Raw genomic sequence first — 13,119 nt, 5'->3', positions numbered from 1 at the left:
CTAACCCAAAAGACCAGTTACAAATAGTTTCCTACAAGTAGGTCCTTCCCCTTTTTTTCTGATCTCTTTGGGGTGCTGTAGCAGTCCAGCCCATAGGTATTATAAAGAGACAAGGTTTGTGAATGGGCACATGGCCATTCTGCGCATGGCAATGAACACTGTTCCCAGCGTGGCTGGAGTTAGGGCGCGAAACCTGGCTTCCCTTTGTCTCACTCATCTGAGGATAAAAACTCCACCTTCACCTTGTTGTAATGTGCAATTATCCAATGGCAATACACTAGGTAACTCATCTATAAGTATTGAGGCATTCTGTGACTTATCAATATGTATTGAGTTCATTTGCATATCAAAGAGATTAAATTGGGAAGCCCTGGCCAGCCCCTCTCTCCTTGGACGATCTCACAGGTTTGCTCAACACTGTCTTTCCAACCTTTCTCTCTCCTCTCTATCTCTACCTGAGGCCTGGCCTTTGGCCAGGTGTCTCTTTCTTTTCCAATGCTAATACCTAGCATTCTCTAACTCTCTCTATTAGTCTCTATTCATTCTCTTAGCTGAGCTATATCATCCTCTGACCAGTGCAGTGTTAAATTGGGATCTCTGGATGGGAAATAGCCTTTCAGTGACGTCCAGTGATCAGAGAGTGGCTGCGGCTCCAAAATATTCATAATAACTGATTACTGATTCCCGTTGGCCGGGAGGCTTTAGGTGCAGACCTAGGAGTGGTATTACTGATCAAAAGGGGTGCATTGTTTTATAGCCCTCTGGGAGTTATTCCAAATTGCACTCCAGAATCAACAGATCAGTTCACAACTCCACAAGCAATGCAATAAGTGTCTCAATTTTGCCACATACTCTCCAACCTTTGTCATTTTTCTTTACTGTCATATTGGCCAATCTGTTAGGGCTGAGGTGGCACCTTCTCTAATCAAGAGGGATTTAAAACTTTTTTTTATATTAGTGAGAGTTTTGATTGTTTTTTCATCTAAAAACTACTTATTCATAACCTTTGAACATTTGTCATTTGGGGAATGACTTGGATTCTTATTAATTTGACTTTTTTTTTAAATGAAAAGCAGGCAGGAAAACTCATGGCAGAGATCAGTACTTTTGCTTTTTTAATCATTGACAAAGGCTCAAAATCCTATACCTTTGGCTTGGAATGATGACATTCCCTTAATGGCAGATTCAGAGTTCACAGAGGAAATGCTTCTTACCCACAGAGAGAAGATTCTGCACATTCTCCAGCATGACTTCCAGGCACAGCTCTTTCTGAGAATGGTCCAACAGGCGCCACTCCTCCTCAGTGAAGTCCACAGCCACATCCTGGAATGTTATTGACCCCTAAAACAGCAAAAGTCACAAGTCTTAGAGCGGAACCTCCAGAATTCATCTAGTACAACCTTCATTCATTGTCTGGAGGACACTGAAGCACATAAGGGATTTACCAGAGTGTCAGAGACAGAATTAGAGACAAGTCATTGAGAGCCCAGTGGAATACTGACAAAGTCTGACATGAGAATCATGTTGGAAGAGGAAAACCTGGATTAGTGTCTTACTCTGAAAAGCTTTTCCCTATGGAATCAGGGAGATGCGAAGTGCTCTCTGAGTTAGGTGGGAGATACCGTTGTAAAGATTAAAATTTAGGGGAGCCTGGGAGACTGAGGCATCTGAGGCAGGTAGAAATTAGTTTCTCTCTGCAAGGAGTATTATATTTTTCAGAGGTTTATTGAAGATTAAGGATTAAAGAAAATACAGGGTAAGAAACACGTGTCCAGGCCATAGAGTGGCCTAGACACAACCTCACCTACATTATGAAAAAAAGCCGCATCTGCCCCAAACGGAAGTCCAAAACCCCAGAGAGAGAGCCTTTGAATCAGCTTAAATACCTTCTCGATCTCGGCCCAGGTGAGATTACAAGGCATTCTGGGAAAGTGGAGCAAAGGCTCATGGGGATCGTAGTCCTGTATTCGAGTCTATTTTTTACATACCCCTGTTTGATTGTTTGAAAAAACTAATTTTTTTCCATAGGACCATGAAAACATAATCAATTTAAAGATTACAATAATTTGAGGATAAGAGAAACAAAAGAATAAAACCAATAATTGCTGAACGCATTGACAAAAAGCCAGTTAGGGGGCAGTCCCCTTTGGCATGAAAGTACAGATACAAATAAATGTTCAATCAACCACACCCAAAGTTCAATTTTGTGCAGCTTGTGGTCTGGAGGCTTCTTCATGGTGGCTTCTCCAACAGTTCAGTTCTGGATTCAGAGAGGGAGCATCTTCTTTACCTAAAATTCTTCTCAAAAGGAATTTAAACTTTGCAATTTAAATAATATATATATTTTTTTACATTTCCCCATGTTGTGGGTGATTGAAAAAAAAACAGAATCACTTGGGGATGCATGGCTGAGGTATGAGGTATATGAATCAACTGGTAAGAGAAATTAAAAAGACATCAGAAAAATCCAAATAAAAAAGAAAAAATTTCTGGATGAAAATATAGACTATAAAAGTCTTATGCGTAAAAATTCCAAGTAAAAGAAAAATAATCTATAACAGGTCCTTGAATCAGGGCCCAATCAAAATGATCTAAGCAATGATGCATTTACCCAGTCAGTAGCCAGGACTACAGAAAGGTACCACACTATGAGAGGCAGAAAAGGGGACCAGATTATAGGAGCCAAGTTTGGGGATACTCGTCTGTGAGTATCTTCAGGGTGAGTGTGGACACAAGGACAGCCTATGTCTTAACACATGTTAAACATAGTAACCTCGAGTCTTCACACTAGGTTCAAGACCTTTGTATTGGCCTAGAAGTGCATCAATCCATCCTGGATTGGCCTTTCTTTGGCTCTGTGCAATGGAAGCAAAGAAAAGATGAAGCTCAGCGCAAAGGGCAGCCACCAGAATCAGACAGCAAAAGCTCTTCCTTCAGATAGAGCTAGAACCAGAATGCAGAAAGATGTCAGCCTCCAAGGAAACAGAGGAATCTGGGCTCAAAGGGAAGAATGCAGAGAAAAGAAGACAACTTCCTGTTTGGAATTCCTCTAATCTGGGTGGTTCCTAGCAGTCCTCACTGCCCCACCTGCCCCACCATAGAAGTTCCAAGATCACACTGTCCTCTAATAGTACACAAGGCCAGGACCTAAGGAGCCTGCCTGCTTCTCTGCCCTCTAGTATCCACCAGAATGAGCCCTCTTCAGCCTAGACTCCTTCCAGGCATCCAAACCACCCCAGGGCTTGATATTCCACCTGAGCAACCACCCACAAGGCTGGTCACCCTGAGAGCTCCCACCCTTACACTCCTTCCCCCTCCTCTGTTTTGGGCAAATCTTTTAAAGTAATTATGCCAGGAATAAAATCCCAGGCAGATGCCTGGGATGGGATAAAATGCCTTCTCACATGGACTAAAGCCCCACAACTGCATTATCATATTCAATTTCTTCTACATGACAAAGGACAGAGCCCATCTTCAGTTTATTTGTTTTTTCTTCTAAAACCCTCACCTTCCATCCTAGAATCAATAGTATGCAGTGGTTCTATAGCAGAAGAGGGGTAAGTACTAGACATTGGGAGTTGAGAGACTTGCCCAGGGTCACACAGCTAGGAAGTATCTGAGGCCAGAGTTGAACCCAGGACCTCCCATCTCTAGGTTTGGCTCTCAATCCACTGAGCCACCTAGCTGCACCCCATCTTCAGTTTTTATGTATAAAGTAAAGAAATACCCCTCTAAAGAGTCCCCCTCAAAAGAATGGAGATTAAGTTGCTCAAGATCATCAAGTTCAGTGATGTTACCCAGAAGCACCTCCTTTTTGACAGACCCTGGGACCAAAACCCCCTTTCCCTTCCCAGCAAGACCAATAGCACCCCCCAACCCTAGAACCTGTCCAAACAGTAAGACAAAGCCCCAGGAATAGCTGGCAGAACACCAGAAATCTGCTGTCAGGTCTAGACAAATGATGTCCCTGAATCACTGACCATCAGGCCTGAGAACTTCCAAGGTTCTGAACCCTCTTAGGGCCATCCAGTGAACTGGACACAAGAACCCCAACTTTGACCGAGAAGAGGTAACACAGGTTACCTCATCCCAGACCACCACCCTATAAAAGGCTGCCCCCTTCTCCTCCCAGGTGGAGACCCCTAGCCATGTACAGGGGACGGGCTCTCCCCTCACTCCTGCCTGTCTCCCTCCCAGCCCCTCCTTGCATCCCAGCTCCATGGCCCCCTCTCCAGGTCTGCCTCTTCCCTCACCCTCTCCCCAACCTTCCCACAATAGAGCCTTGTGATAGCTCCTCACTCTCTCGCCTCATTAGTCTCGGGTTGGACCCCGTCACCAAGTCTGACGACAGTGGAGTGACCAGGGGAGTCGTTCTTTGCCTTCCCATCACGGAGGATCCTTTACATAAGTCACTCTACGTACAACTTCCAGAACGAGGGAGACTCAGGTAGGACCCTAACTGTGCAGCCCATACCAAATACAGGCCAGGACTGGAAAGGACCGAGTTTGGGGCATCAGATTCAACCAGCTCATGGCATCAAAGCCTTCTGTGGGAGGAATCACAGCTCAGCTCTGTGTGGTCGTCTGGGGAGGCCGAAGGAGGAGCCGGGAAGGCCAGTGAATGGCTGGCCTGAGGAGGTCCCGGAGACAAGCTCGGCCCGTCGGGGCCCTTCGAGCCTGGGAAGAGTCAGGCCAGCCTCGAGCTCCCGAGGACTGCGGCCAGGAGAGGCTCCTCTGCCGACTCGTCCATTCTCTCCTCTGACCTCGTGCTGGACTGATCAAAGGCTCCGACCCTGACCGCTGCCCACCGCCCGCCGCCGGCCGCCCTCCTCGGCACGCTGCAGCCTGCCATGACCCGCCAGACACCCGCAAACACCTGCTCTGGGGGCCCTGACTGGGGGGGGCACCTGCAGCTGCCACCCACCACAGTGAAATTTCAGATCCTGAGCTCAGAAAAATGGCCTCCATGGAGGAACTGCAGGAACCCCCCAGGCGGGCACAGCCGGGGCTCACCCAGCTCAGGGGGCCGCCCTGTCCCTGACTGGCCTTCAGGAACCAGAAGAGCCCTTGGTTGGCCCCTTCCCGCCAGCCCCGCCTCCCCGGCTCCCCCACCCCCAGGCCTGCTCTCCTGGGCCAGCCCAGCCCCCTCCCCTGGCGCCGCTGTGCCCAGCTCAGGGCCAGCCCTGCCAGGCTCTTCCTCCTGGGGCTGGGGAAGCCCAACGCTGTCAACCCCCCCCCCCCATTCCAAGCACGCACCAGGGAGGCCCTCCTGTGGCCAGGGGGGGAGGGGCTGTGAGCTGGGACTGTGGGGAGAAGCTCAGGGCCTGCCCTGAGAGGCCAGAACAAGATGCGCCCAGCAGCGCCCGCCCCGCCCCCTCCCCCACTTCTCACTGTCCAATAAGGCCTAAAGTCCTGGTGGGTGGGGGGGAGGGGAGGGCTGAGCCACAGCCTGACCCGGGAAGCAGCCCCGCCCCCATGTGTCCTCAGGCCCGGAGGAGGAGCCTGGCTGGAGTCCTTCTCAGCAGCCCTTCCTGCCCTTTCCTCCGGCCGCACTCACCTGGGAGGGGGGCCTCGGGGTCCCGGGGGCCATTGCTCTGGCTGCGGGCTCTCTGCGGGGCCACCCTGGGGTGCTTCAGGGGGTGGCAGCCCCGAGGGGGGGAGACTTCCTCTGTGTGCGCCTGGGGGGGGAGAGAGGGGGAGGGCTCAGGGGGACCCGGAGCCTCAGGCTGGGAAGGGCCTTGGCCTGGCCGGGAAGAAGCCCCGCCCCCCTCTGCCGCCATCTTTGGCTTCACTCCACTTTGAAACTGCACTGGGTGGACTGAGGGAGACTCCTAGGAGGGGTTACTGGGTAAGGGGGGCGGGGGGAAGAGCCATCGGGTGGGGGTGGGGAGAGCGTGTCGGCATTTCCTCAGTGCCCGAGATCAGACCTCCTAACATGGCAGGTGGGCTCGGGCAGATACCTCCGCCCCTCCTCCCGTCCCCCCCAGCTGCCTCCTGCTCCCGCCGCGGGAGGGGCCTTTCCCGCCACTGGAGGAGGGCGAAGCCCCGCCATGGCTCCCCGTCCAGACGGATCTGCCGGACACTTCCGTGTTGGTCCCTTTTCTGAGGTCCTTCAAGGTGCTGGACAGGCAGGGACACACTGAGGCAGCCCCTCCGCCCTCACAAGAACTTACACTGGGCTCCAGCCCCGCTTCTCTTGGTGCACATGCGCACACGAAGCTCAGGAACTAGTAACTGGTCCAGCCGGGTCATCCAGATGACCAAAGGTTAGGAAGCAAAAAAGTCTCCGCTGATAAAGCATGGAGGCAGGGCCGCGCCTGCGCACTGACACCCCTCACCCCAAAACGGTCCGAAAACCACACCTGTCCATCTTCCAGGACCTGAGATTGCCCACAGGAGATTCCCAGCATGCTTTAGGGCTGCCCCAAAAGGAGGTGACAAGGCTGGCGTGACATCAGGACCCAGGCATTTTGGGACATGGAGTCTTCAAAAAAAACGGACTTCCTGCCAGGACCTCATGACAGGCATTCTGGGAAATGGAGTCCGTCTGCCTTGTTCCCAGGGTTTACAGCTCTGGTGGGGGAAGAACTATACACAAATTTACCGCCAGCAGGCTACAGATTTCTCCCCTCCCCCACTTGCCTCCAGCTCTACCCTTCTTCTTAACACTGGAAGCTGCCTCGGACCAGCGCCTGGCACACAGTAGGTGTCTAATAAGTGTCTACTTACTGACTGATCTCTCAATGGTTCTCTGCTCCCCGCGGCCCGGGACGTGGTGCTGGGACGCCCCTCCTGACACACACTCACAGTCTTCCCTTCCCCCACACCACTCGCTTTTACACCCCAACACCCCGCCCCTGACTCGCCCCTGTCGCACATGCGCACACCCTCCTACCACACTGCAGGATCCCTAACCAGGAACCGGTTGAAATTTCGAGAGGAGCAACTGGGCAAAGCAAAAGCAGGAGTGAAGATTTCATCCGGAAAGTGCAAAGTCAAATTTACCGGCTCCCCAGACAAAAGCTGGCAGAGCCAGGCTGCCATTCATAGGCCAAAACAGGCAGGTTAGCCCGAGTGGGAAAGGCTAGCAGACAGGAAGCCAGGAGCGAGCTCATCTTCCCAGGCAGATTCCTGGCCTGCCTTTGAAAGGCTTCTCCGGAAGTAACTGCTTTGACTCAAGCAGGGCACTTAAAGGGCCCTTGGCTATCACTTGGCTAAAGGGATAAAAAACAAAAACCTTTTCCTAATACCACCGCAGGTCTCAGCAAAATTAATGAATCGAGGTAATAATCCTGCATTAGGTTCAATTCCCAACAGCCCAGGTTGTAAAAAGATACTGCCCTTCTGTAACCAAAGGCAGAAGATTAAAAACAAACAAACAAAAGGCCAGCCCCTGCACTCATTTAGCATTTGAAAAGGGTCCTCGGAACTCTTTTGTTTGAGATCCTGCCAGGTAAAGGCGGCTGTACCTGGCTGATTGCAAGTGATAAGAAGCACAGGGAAGTGAGATCTGGGCATTTGAATGGCTTTCATTTAGGCTGGATACAGGCAGAATTATGAAGGAATGTCTGCTCATAGTTTTTGATGAAGGAAGTCAAAAAAGGAGAATTAAAAATCTTTCTCTGATTTTGTTATGTGCCACAGAATCTCAGGACTAGAAATGTTTATCTGTAGAGAAATTTTGGTATAAATCACGAGGTAATGCAAGTGCAAACAGAACATTTTTAAGGTTTGGGCTTCAATCTGAAGCAGCTTGAAATGTTTTTTCTCTACCGGCCACGTGGCTTGAGCCACGTGGAAGAGAGCATCAGAGCAACTGAGGTTCCAAGTTTTTTATTACAAACGCTGTAATTGGCTAGAAGGAAAATTGAATACTGAGACATACTAAGCATGACTTGGAATACGATTTAAAGGAATTGCTAAGGCTTTCTAATTTGAACTATGGAGGAATGATTAACACTTTTCTAAGCAGGACATGAGAGCAACAATATTGAGCAGAGCTTATTCAAACAGCCTGCATGCAGTTCAGAAACGTTTTAGTGGGCATATTAATGTACCTGTATCCAGAAAGCAAACGATTCCTCACTAGAATAGCTTTTACTATGGACACTAAGACACATGCTCAGCAGAGTCAAAGCATGGTCAGAAGGATTCAATCGGTTTACCAGTGGCTCATTATTAAAGTTAGCGAGGAATCTGTTACTCAGTACAGAGATTTATGAAGGAAGGCCTTGACAGAGGCAATACTAGCATGTATTCAAATGGCAGATATTGAAGCTGCTCATGAGACTGAAAAGAGACCCATGATAATAAGGCAAGTTCAAAGGTTACTGGCCCAATTTGATTTATTTCTGCAGTGAAGATTTGCAGACTTAGCAGATGAAAGTAATGAGTTTAGTCACAGTATTAAGATCTTTTCAGTGATGGAGTTCATTGCAGTAGTTCCCATACAACAACTCCTGTGCAACTGTTTGATAATTCTGTGCATACTTGTACAGCATAAGGCAATGCTATCATTTTAATAACTGCACAATGGGAAACTTTTTCAAATAGCAAAAAGTGTGTGCAGGCAAACAGAGGCTTAAGATCCCAGCACACACGGGTCCAATCATAAGTGATTTCTAGTAGGATATGTTTATGATTATGGGTTTGCAAAAGCAACTATTTAAGCATCTATACCTGCTGCTTTGCAAAGTCTATTGTACATCCATATCCTGAACAAGCAGGGGATATCGCTTATCAATGCAAACTGTGGGGGATTAATTTCACCTCTGATAGGCATCCACTGTATATTTTGGAGCAAAAGGTGCATTTCAGTATGCTCCTGGCACAAAGGGTGAACTGTGAAAAGTGATGGGAGACACTGACTCTCCTGGTTTAGGGTTCAAGCTCAAATGAAGAAGTGAGCAAAGTGATGACAGATTTTATGAATATCTGTGCACTACTGTCTATTCCACACAGCTTGGTATAGCAGGGCTTTTAACAGCAATGCAAGGGCTGAATTGCATAGCTCATGGCTTACATGCAAGCTAGGGTAAATAGAGATCAAGGGAATTCATGAGCCCCAAGGTTCAAAAACTGAAAGTATAGATGTTCTTTCACTTTCTAACTCTCTGAGACCCAATGAGGCTGTCATTTGGGGTCGAGGTTTTCTGTTTACTTTCTCAGATACATGAAGTCCATGGAAGATGATCAAGAGCATCGGATGGCAAGACAATCTGCCCAGAAGAAGGACAGATGGCAGAGGTGTCTGGCACAGGACACCAGAAATGCAGCACATGGATTGTAAAGGCTATGATTGCCCTATAGGCAGGTTTAACACACTATCCACACACACATGTACTTGAATGAAAAACAATGTACATGCAGAAGAATATCATTGAGTCACTGACAGATATTCTGTTCTAGGGATATATGGGTATTTGGGAAAAGATCGAACTATTACATGCCTGAAAATTTTGAATGGTACTGGTACAATGTGTAACCTGACAATCATTTTATTGGAATTGTTCCATGTTAGCCAAATGTGATCAAATATCAAAAGGGTATAATTGGGAATGTTATGACAGTATAAGGAATGCTGTCCACCTGCAGCACAAATGGGTATTACTATCCAACACGTAATGATGATTATTGTCTTAAAGGGTACATTATATTTGCAAACAACATGTTTTTATTAGAATCAGACTTATCTAGAAGTCCATTTTGTTTAGCTGTGACTGTTCCACTTTCGTGAGGAAAGAGGTGGATATGGTATCACTAATCATCTATCTCTTCTACAGCCCAGAAGGAATATAAGTTAAAGCTATGCAATAATCAGTATTGAATGTAATGATAAAGATCACATTGTGTGAGATACCTGAATTGGGTTGAATATCATCGAGATATTAAGACTGTAAGGGACCCAAGGGGATGATAACGTTGGGCCGAGGTCTTGTTTGTATGTTCACAGATAATGAAAACATCTGGTCACCCACGTCATGCTTCATGCCAGCTGACACAGACCAGGAAGAGAAGCAGACGGAGGGTGATGGCGTCAGCTATCTACATGCCAGCCACAATCCAGGCATGCTGGAAGGACACTTCTCTGGTGACGGATATCACTCCAGAACAATGACATTACACTATTAGAGACATTGGCTAGGAGACCACTCATGGACACTTGTCATGCTGACATCCATTGAGATGTGGTACCCAGAGCAACATCGAGGATGCTAACTCAGAAGGACTAAATCACACTCGTGTCTGTACAAGACACTAGATATGTCCCACACTCCAAAGGCTTTGCTATGGGATTGAGATGAATTAGCTACAAATTGTCTAGCTACTAAGGTATACCCTGTATTTTGTATATGATACGGTCAAAAGGAATGTATATTGTATGCATTGTGAATCTACCACTTGTATTGTAAGAAATGCTGTTATCAACAAGGGTCTAGACCTTGGTATGACTCTCCAAAGAGGAGGAGATAGAAAACTTTCATTCATAGCATAGATCTGATACCTCTGACAACAAAAAGGGAGGTGCTAAGCAGAAAATGCTGCTCACTCATGGTTAATGGACAGATGACACTGATGTTACTCTCAAGAAAGGATGAGAGATCAGGGAAAAGACACTAGGAAATCTTTAATCAGGAACCTGAGTTATTGTAAGAGATCATTGACATCCAGGCAAAGATTATGTTCCTGACAATACCAGGATAGACATTAAGGGCTGACTACCATAGATGTAGTTAAGTGTTAATACCATTGTTAACCATTACTCCTGATACCCTGTCTTTGGGGGTAATATCTTTATAGGAAAAATGTCTTGCTCTCCTCCAACAATCCCAGAATTCAGACGGCCGCTGGATTCGGGATCTATTGGCTTCCCTTTCATATACTGGAAGACGTTCTGGTATATGGAAGTAAGACCTCAGGAGCAAACTGAGGACTCTAGGTTTGACAATTTCTGTGGACGCGCAGTCATTGTCTCTCCTAGGTGGAAAAAAAAATGTATTACACAAAGACATGGAGCAAGGGCAAGGTATAATCTAAGTTTTACTGTTTTGGAGTACGGATTGAAAACATGACACAATAGGCACAGATAAGCTTGTAGAAAAAGCACATTGAATATTATACACTAACAACTAGGAATGAATAAGCTATGTCAAATTCTATAGGTACAAGAAACTGTAGAAATTGTTTCTACATGAAAAACAACTTAAGCTTCTATTTACCCAAACATTGGTTTGGTGGAATGAATTTTGCAAATATCGGTAATGGTATAGGCTTGGTTATCATATTGATGGGTTTAGTTATTCAAGCAGAGATTTAAATAAGGAAGACACAAGGAATATGCAGTCAGAACTTGAAATATTACTTCATTATCACCGTCATGGTTATTTAAGCTACAATTGAGAATGTAAAGTGTATGGGAATATTGGTATTTGTTAAAAATTGCACAGTGATTGTTGTATTACTGTTTTTGCAAGGCCTGCAATGGTGCAAAATTATGTTCGTATACAAGGCGAATGTTGATCTATTTAGATCAGGAATTAGAAATCATTGGGAATATAAATTCTGATATTTTACATTGCCTCAGTTTCAAAGATACCACATAGACAGTGAGCCAACAGGAAATAGCTAAATCAGATCTTCCAAAGTATTGTCTTATTAGGGTGGAATAGTTTTAAAATTCACACTGTCTATTTTTAGATTTTAATCCCCACAGGGTGTATGGGGTGCTCAGGGAGGGGTAGTATCTCTGGTATGGAGGGCTTGTCATGCCCTCCTAGGGCAGCTCTCCAGCCTCTGATCCTCACCTGACACCCAGCTCTCACTTGTAGCTCCTAGGAGCTGCTAGCATGCAGCAGCGGCCACACCCCGGGCAATGACTTCGACAGGCGGGCTAAACCTTGTGAGGGTAGCCATTGGGTTGTCAACCCCTGGTGAACTAAGGCTTTGCTCACCCAGCATGGGAAGACTGCTTCGGCCTAACAGACGGAAGAAACCAATAAGAAGGTTCAACGGCTGAGAGGGCGACGCAGCAAAGCACTGTGGAGTGCTTAGGGCGTGTTGGAGCACAAAAGACAACAGGGCCATCCAATGCAGCTAAGGAAGTCTCCAGGTGTAATGATTTTTCATGCTACTGGACCCAGGCTTCCAATGCCAAGAGAGTGGGACTATCTCTGTGCATCAACTTTTCCACTTAAATCTCCTTCACGCACAAGTGTTTTTGTGCAAAACGCACAAAGACAATCGTTATTCCCAGTTACCGAGAGACTACTACTATGCTAATCCCCAAAATGTTAAATCAATATTTTAAATAGATCCACCCATTTTAACTACAAAAAGGTGTTAACAAAGCACAAAAGGTATAACTAACTACAACATGTGTTAACACCCATTTCATACATTGAATTCGGGAGGTCTGTGACCCAACTGTGGAAAAGCGGGCAGTTCTAGAGAGGAGCATCGGCTGTGATTGGTAGACGTAAAATTTAGGGGAGGTGACACAAGAGAAAAAGGTCTTTAAATAGTGGAAACAGAGACACACAGAGATCAACAGTCACTCGGAGTTAGACTGAAAGACAGTCACTCCAAGCTGGAGGGAAGACAGAAATTTGAAGAAAGGCTGGAAGACAAACCCTCAGACTTGGAGTGAAGATGCTTGGCTGTGGAACTGGTCCTGGAAGGAGCTTGTGCAGGAGACCTCAGACTGCTTTCATTTTAGCCAGTCACTGTGGTGAGTGTAAAGGCTGACTTCCTTCCTTACCTTTCTGGAGATGTGAACTTCAGTGGAAGGCCTATAGTCTTGAGACTCCTTTACCCTGGCTGGGGCTTAGAAATTCTAACTGGTTCAAAGGAAGCTGAGGCTTTCTATCTCTCTCTCTCCCCTTTTCTCTCTTCCTTAATATCTTCCATCTATTGAAAAATAAACTACCATAAATTCGATTTTACTTTAGTAATTCATTTTGGGATTAAGAAATTAAATCCCTGGCAACCACCAAATTAAATATTCAAGTCCAACCATCATAAAATTAACATATCCCAGCTCCATAGTCACCCTCCAGGTATGCCTCTTCTTCCCCCCCCCCCCCCAAGGAAGCCCTGCCAAACCTCCTCACTTGGGTCTTG

At 46.7% G+C, this 13,119-nt stretch overlaps 1 protein-coding gene across 5 annotated transcripts in view; it reads right to left on the bottom strand.

Annotated features, from left to right (window-relative positions):
- The window catches only part of LOC107648964 (zinc finger protein 345-like), a 146,932-nt gene extending 139,721 nt beyond the window's left edge, over nucleotides 1-7,211 (bottom strand). The window contains exons 1-3 of one of the 5 annotated variants that reach the window (XM_056825571.1): nucleotides 6,896-7,211; nucleotides 5,558-5,678; nucleotides 1,215-1,341 (exon numbers count right to left, since the gene is read on the bottom strand). In XM_056825571.1, coding sequence (XP_056681549.1) covers nucleotides 1,215-1,341; nucleotides 5,558-5,590 — 160 coding nt within the window. In that variant the 5' untranslated portion in view covers nucleotides 5,591-5,678; nucleotides 6,896-7,211. The other 4 variants (XM_056825569.1, XM_056825568.1, XM_056825570.1 and 1 more) reach the window with 4 other exon arrangements.
- Nucleotides 7,212-13,119: the final 5,908 nt, after the last annotated feature.

This window comes from Monodelphis domestica, chromosome 4 (assembly GCF_027887165.1).
Source record: "Monodelphis domestica isolate mMonDom1 chromosome 4, mMonDom1.pri, whole genome shotgun sequence".
NCBI classification, from domain to species: Eukaryota; Metazoa; Chordata; class Mammalia; order Didelphimorphia; family Didelphidae; genus Monodelphis; species Monodelphis domestica.
The sequence above is the reverse complement of the archived record's forward strand: the minus strand, read 5'-3'. Positions and strand labels throughout refer to the sequence as shown.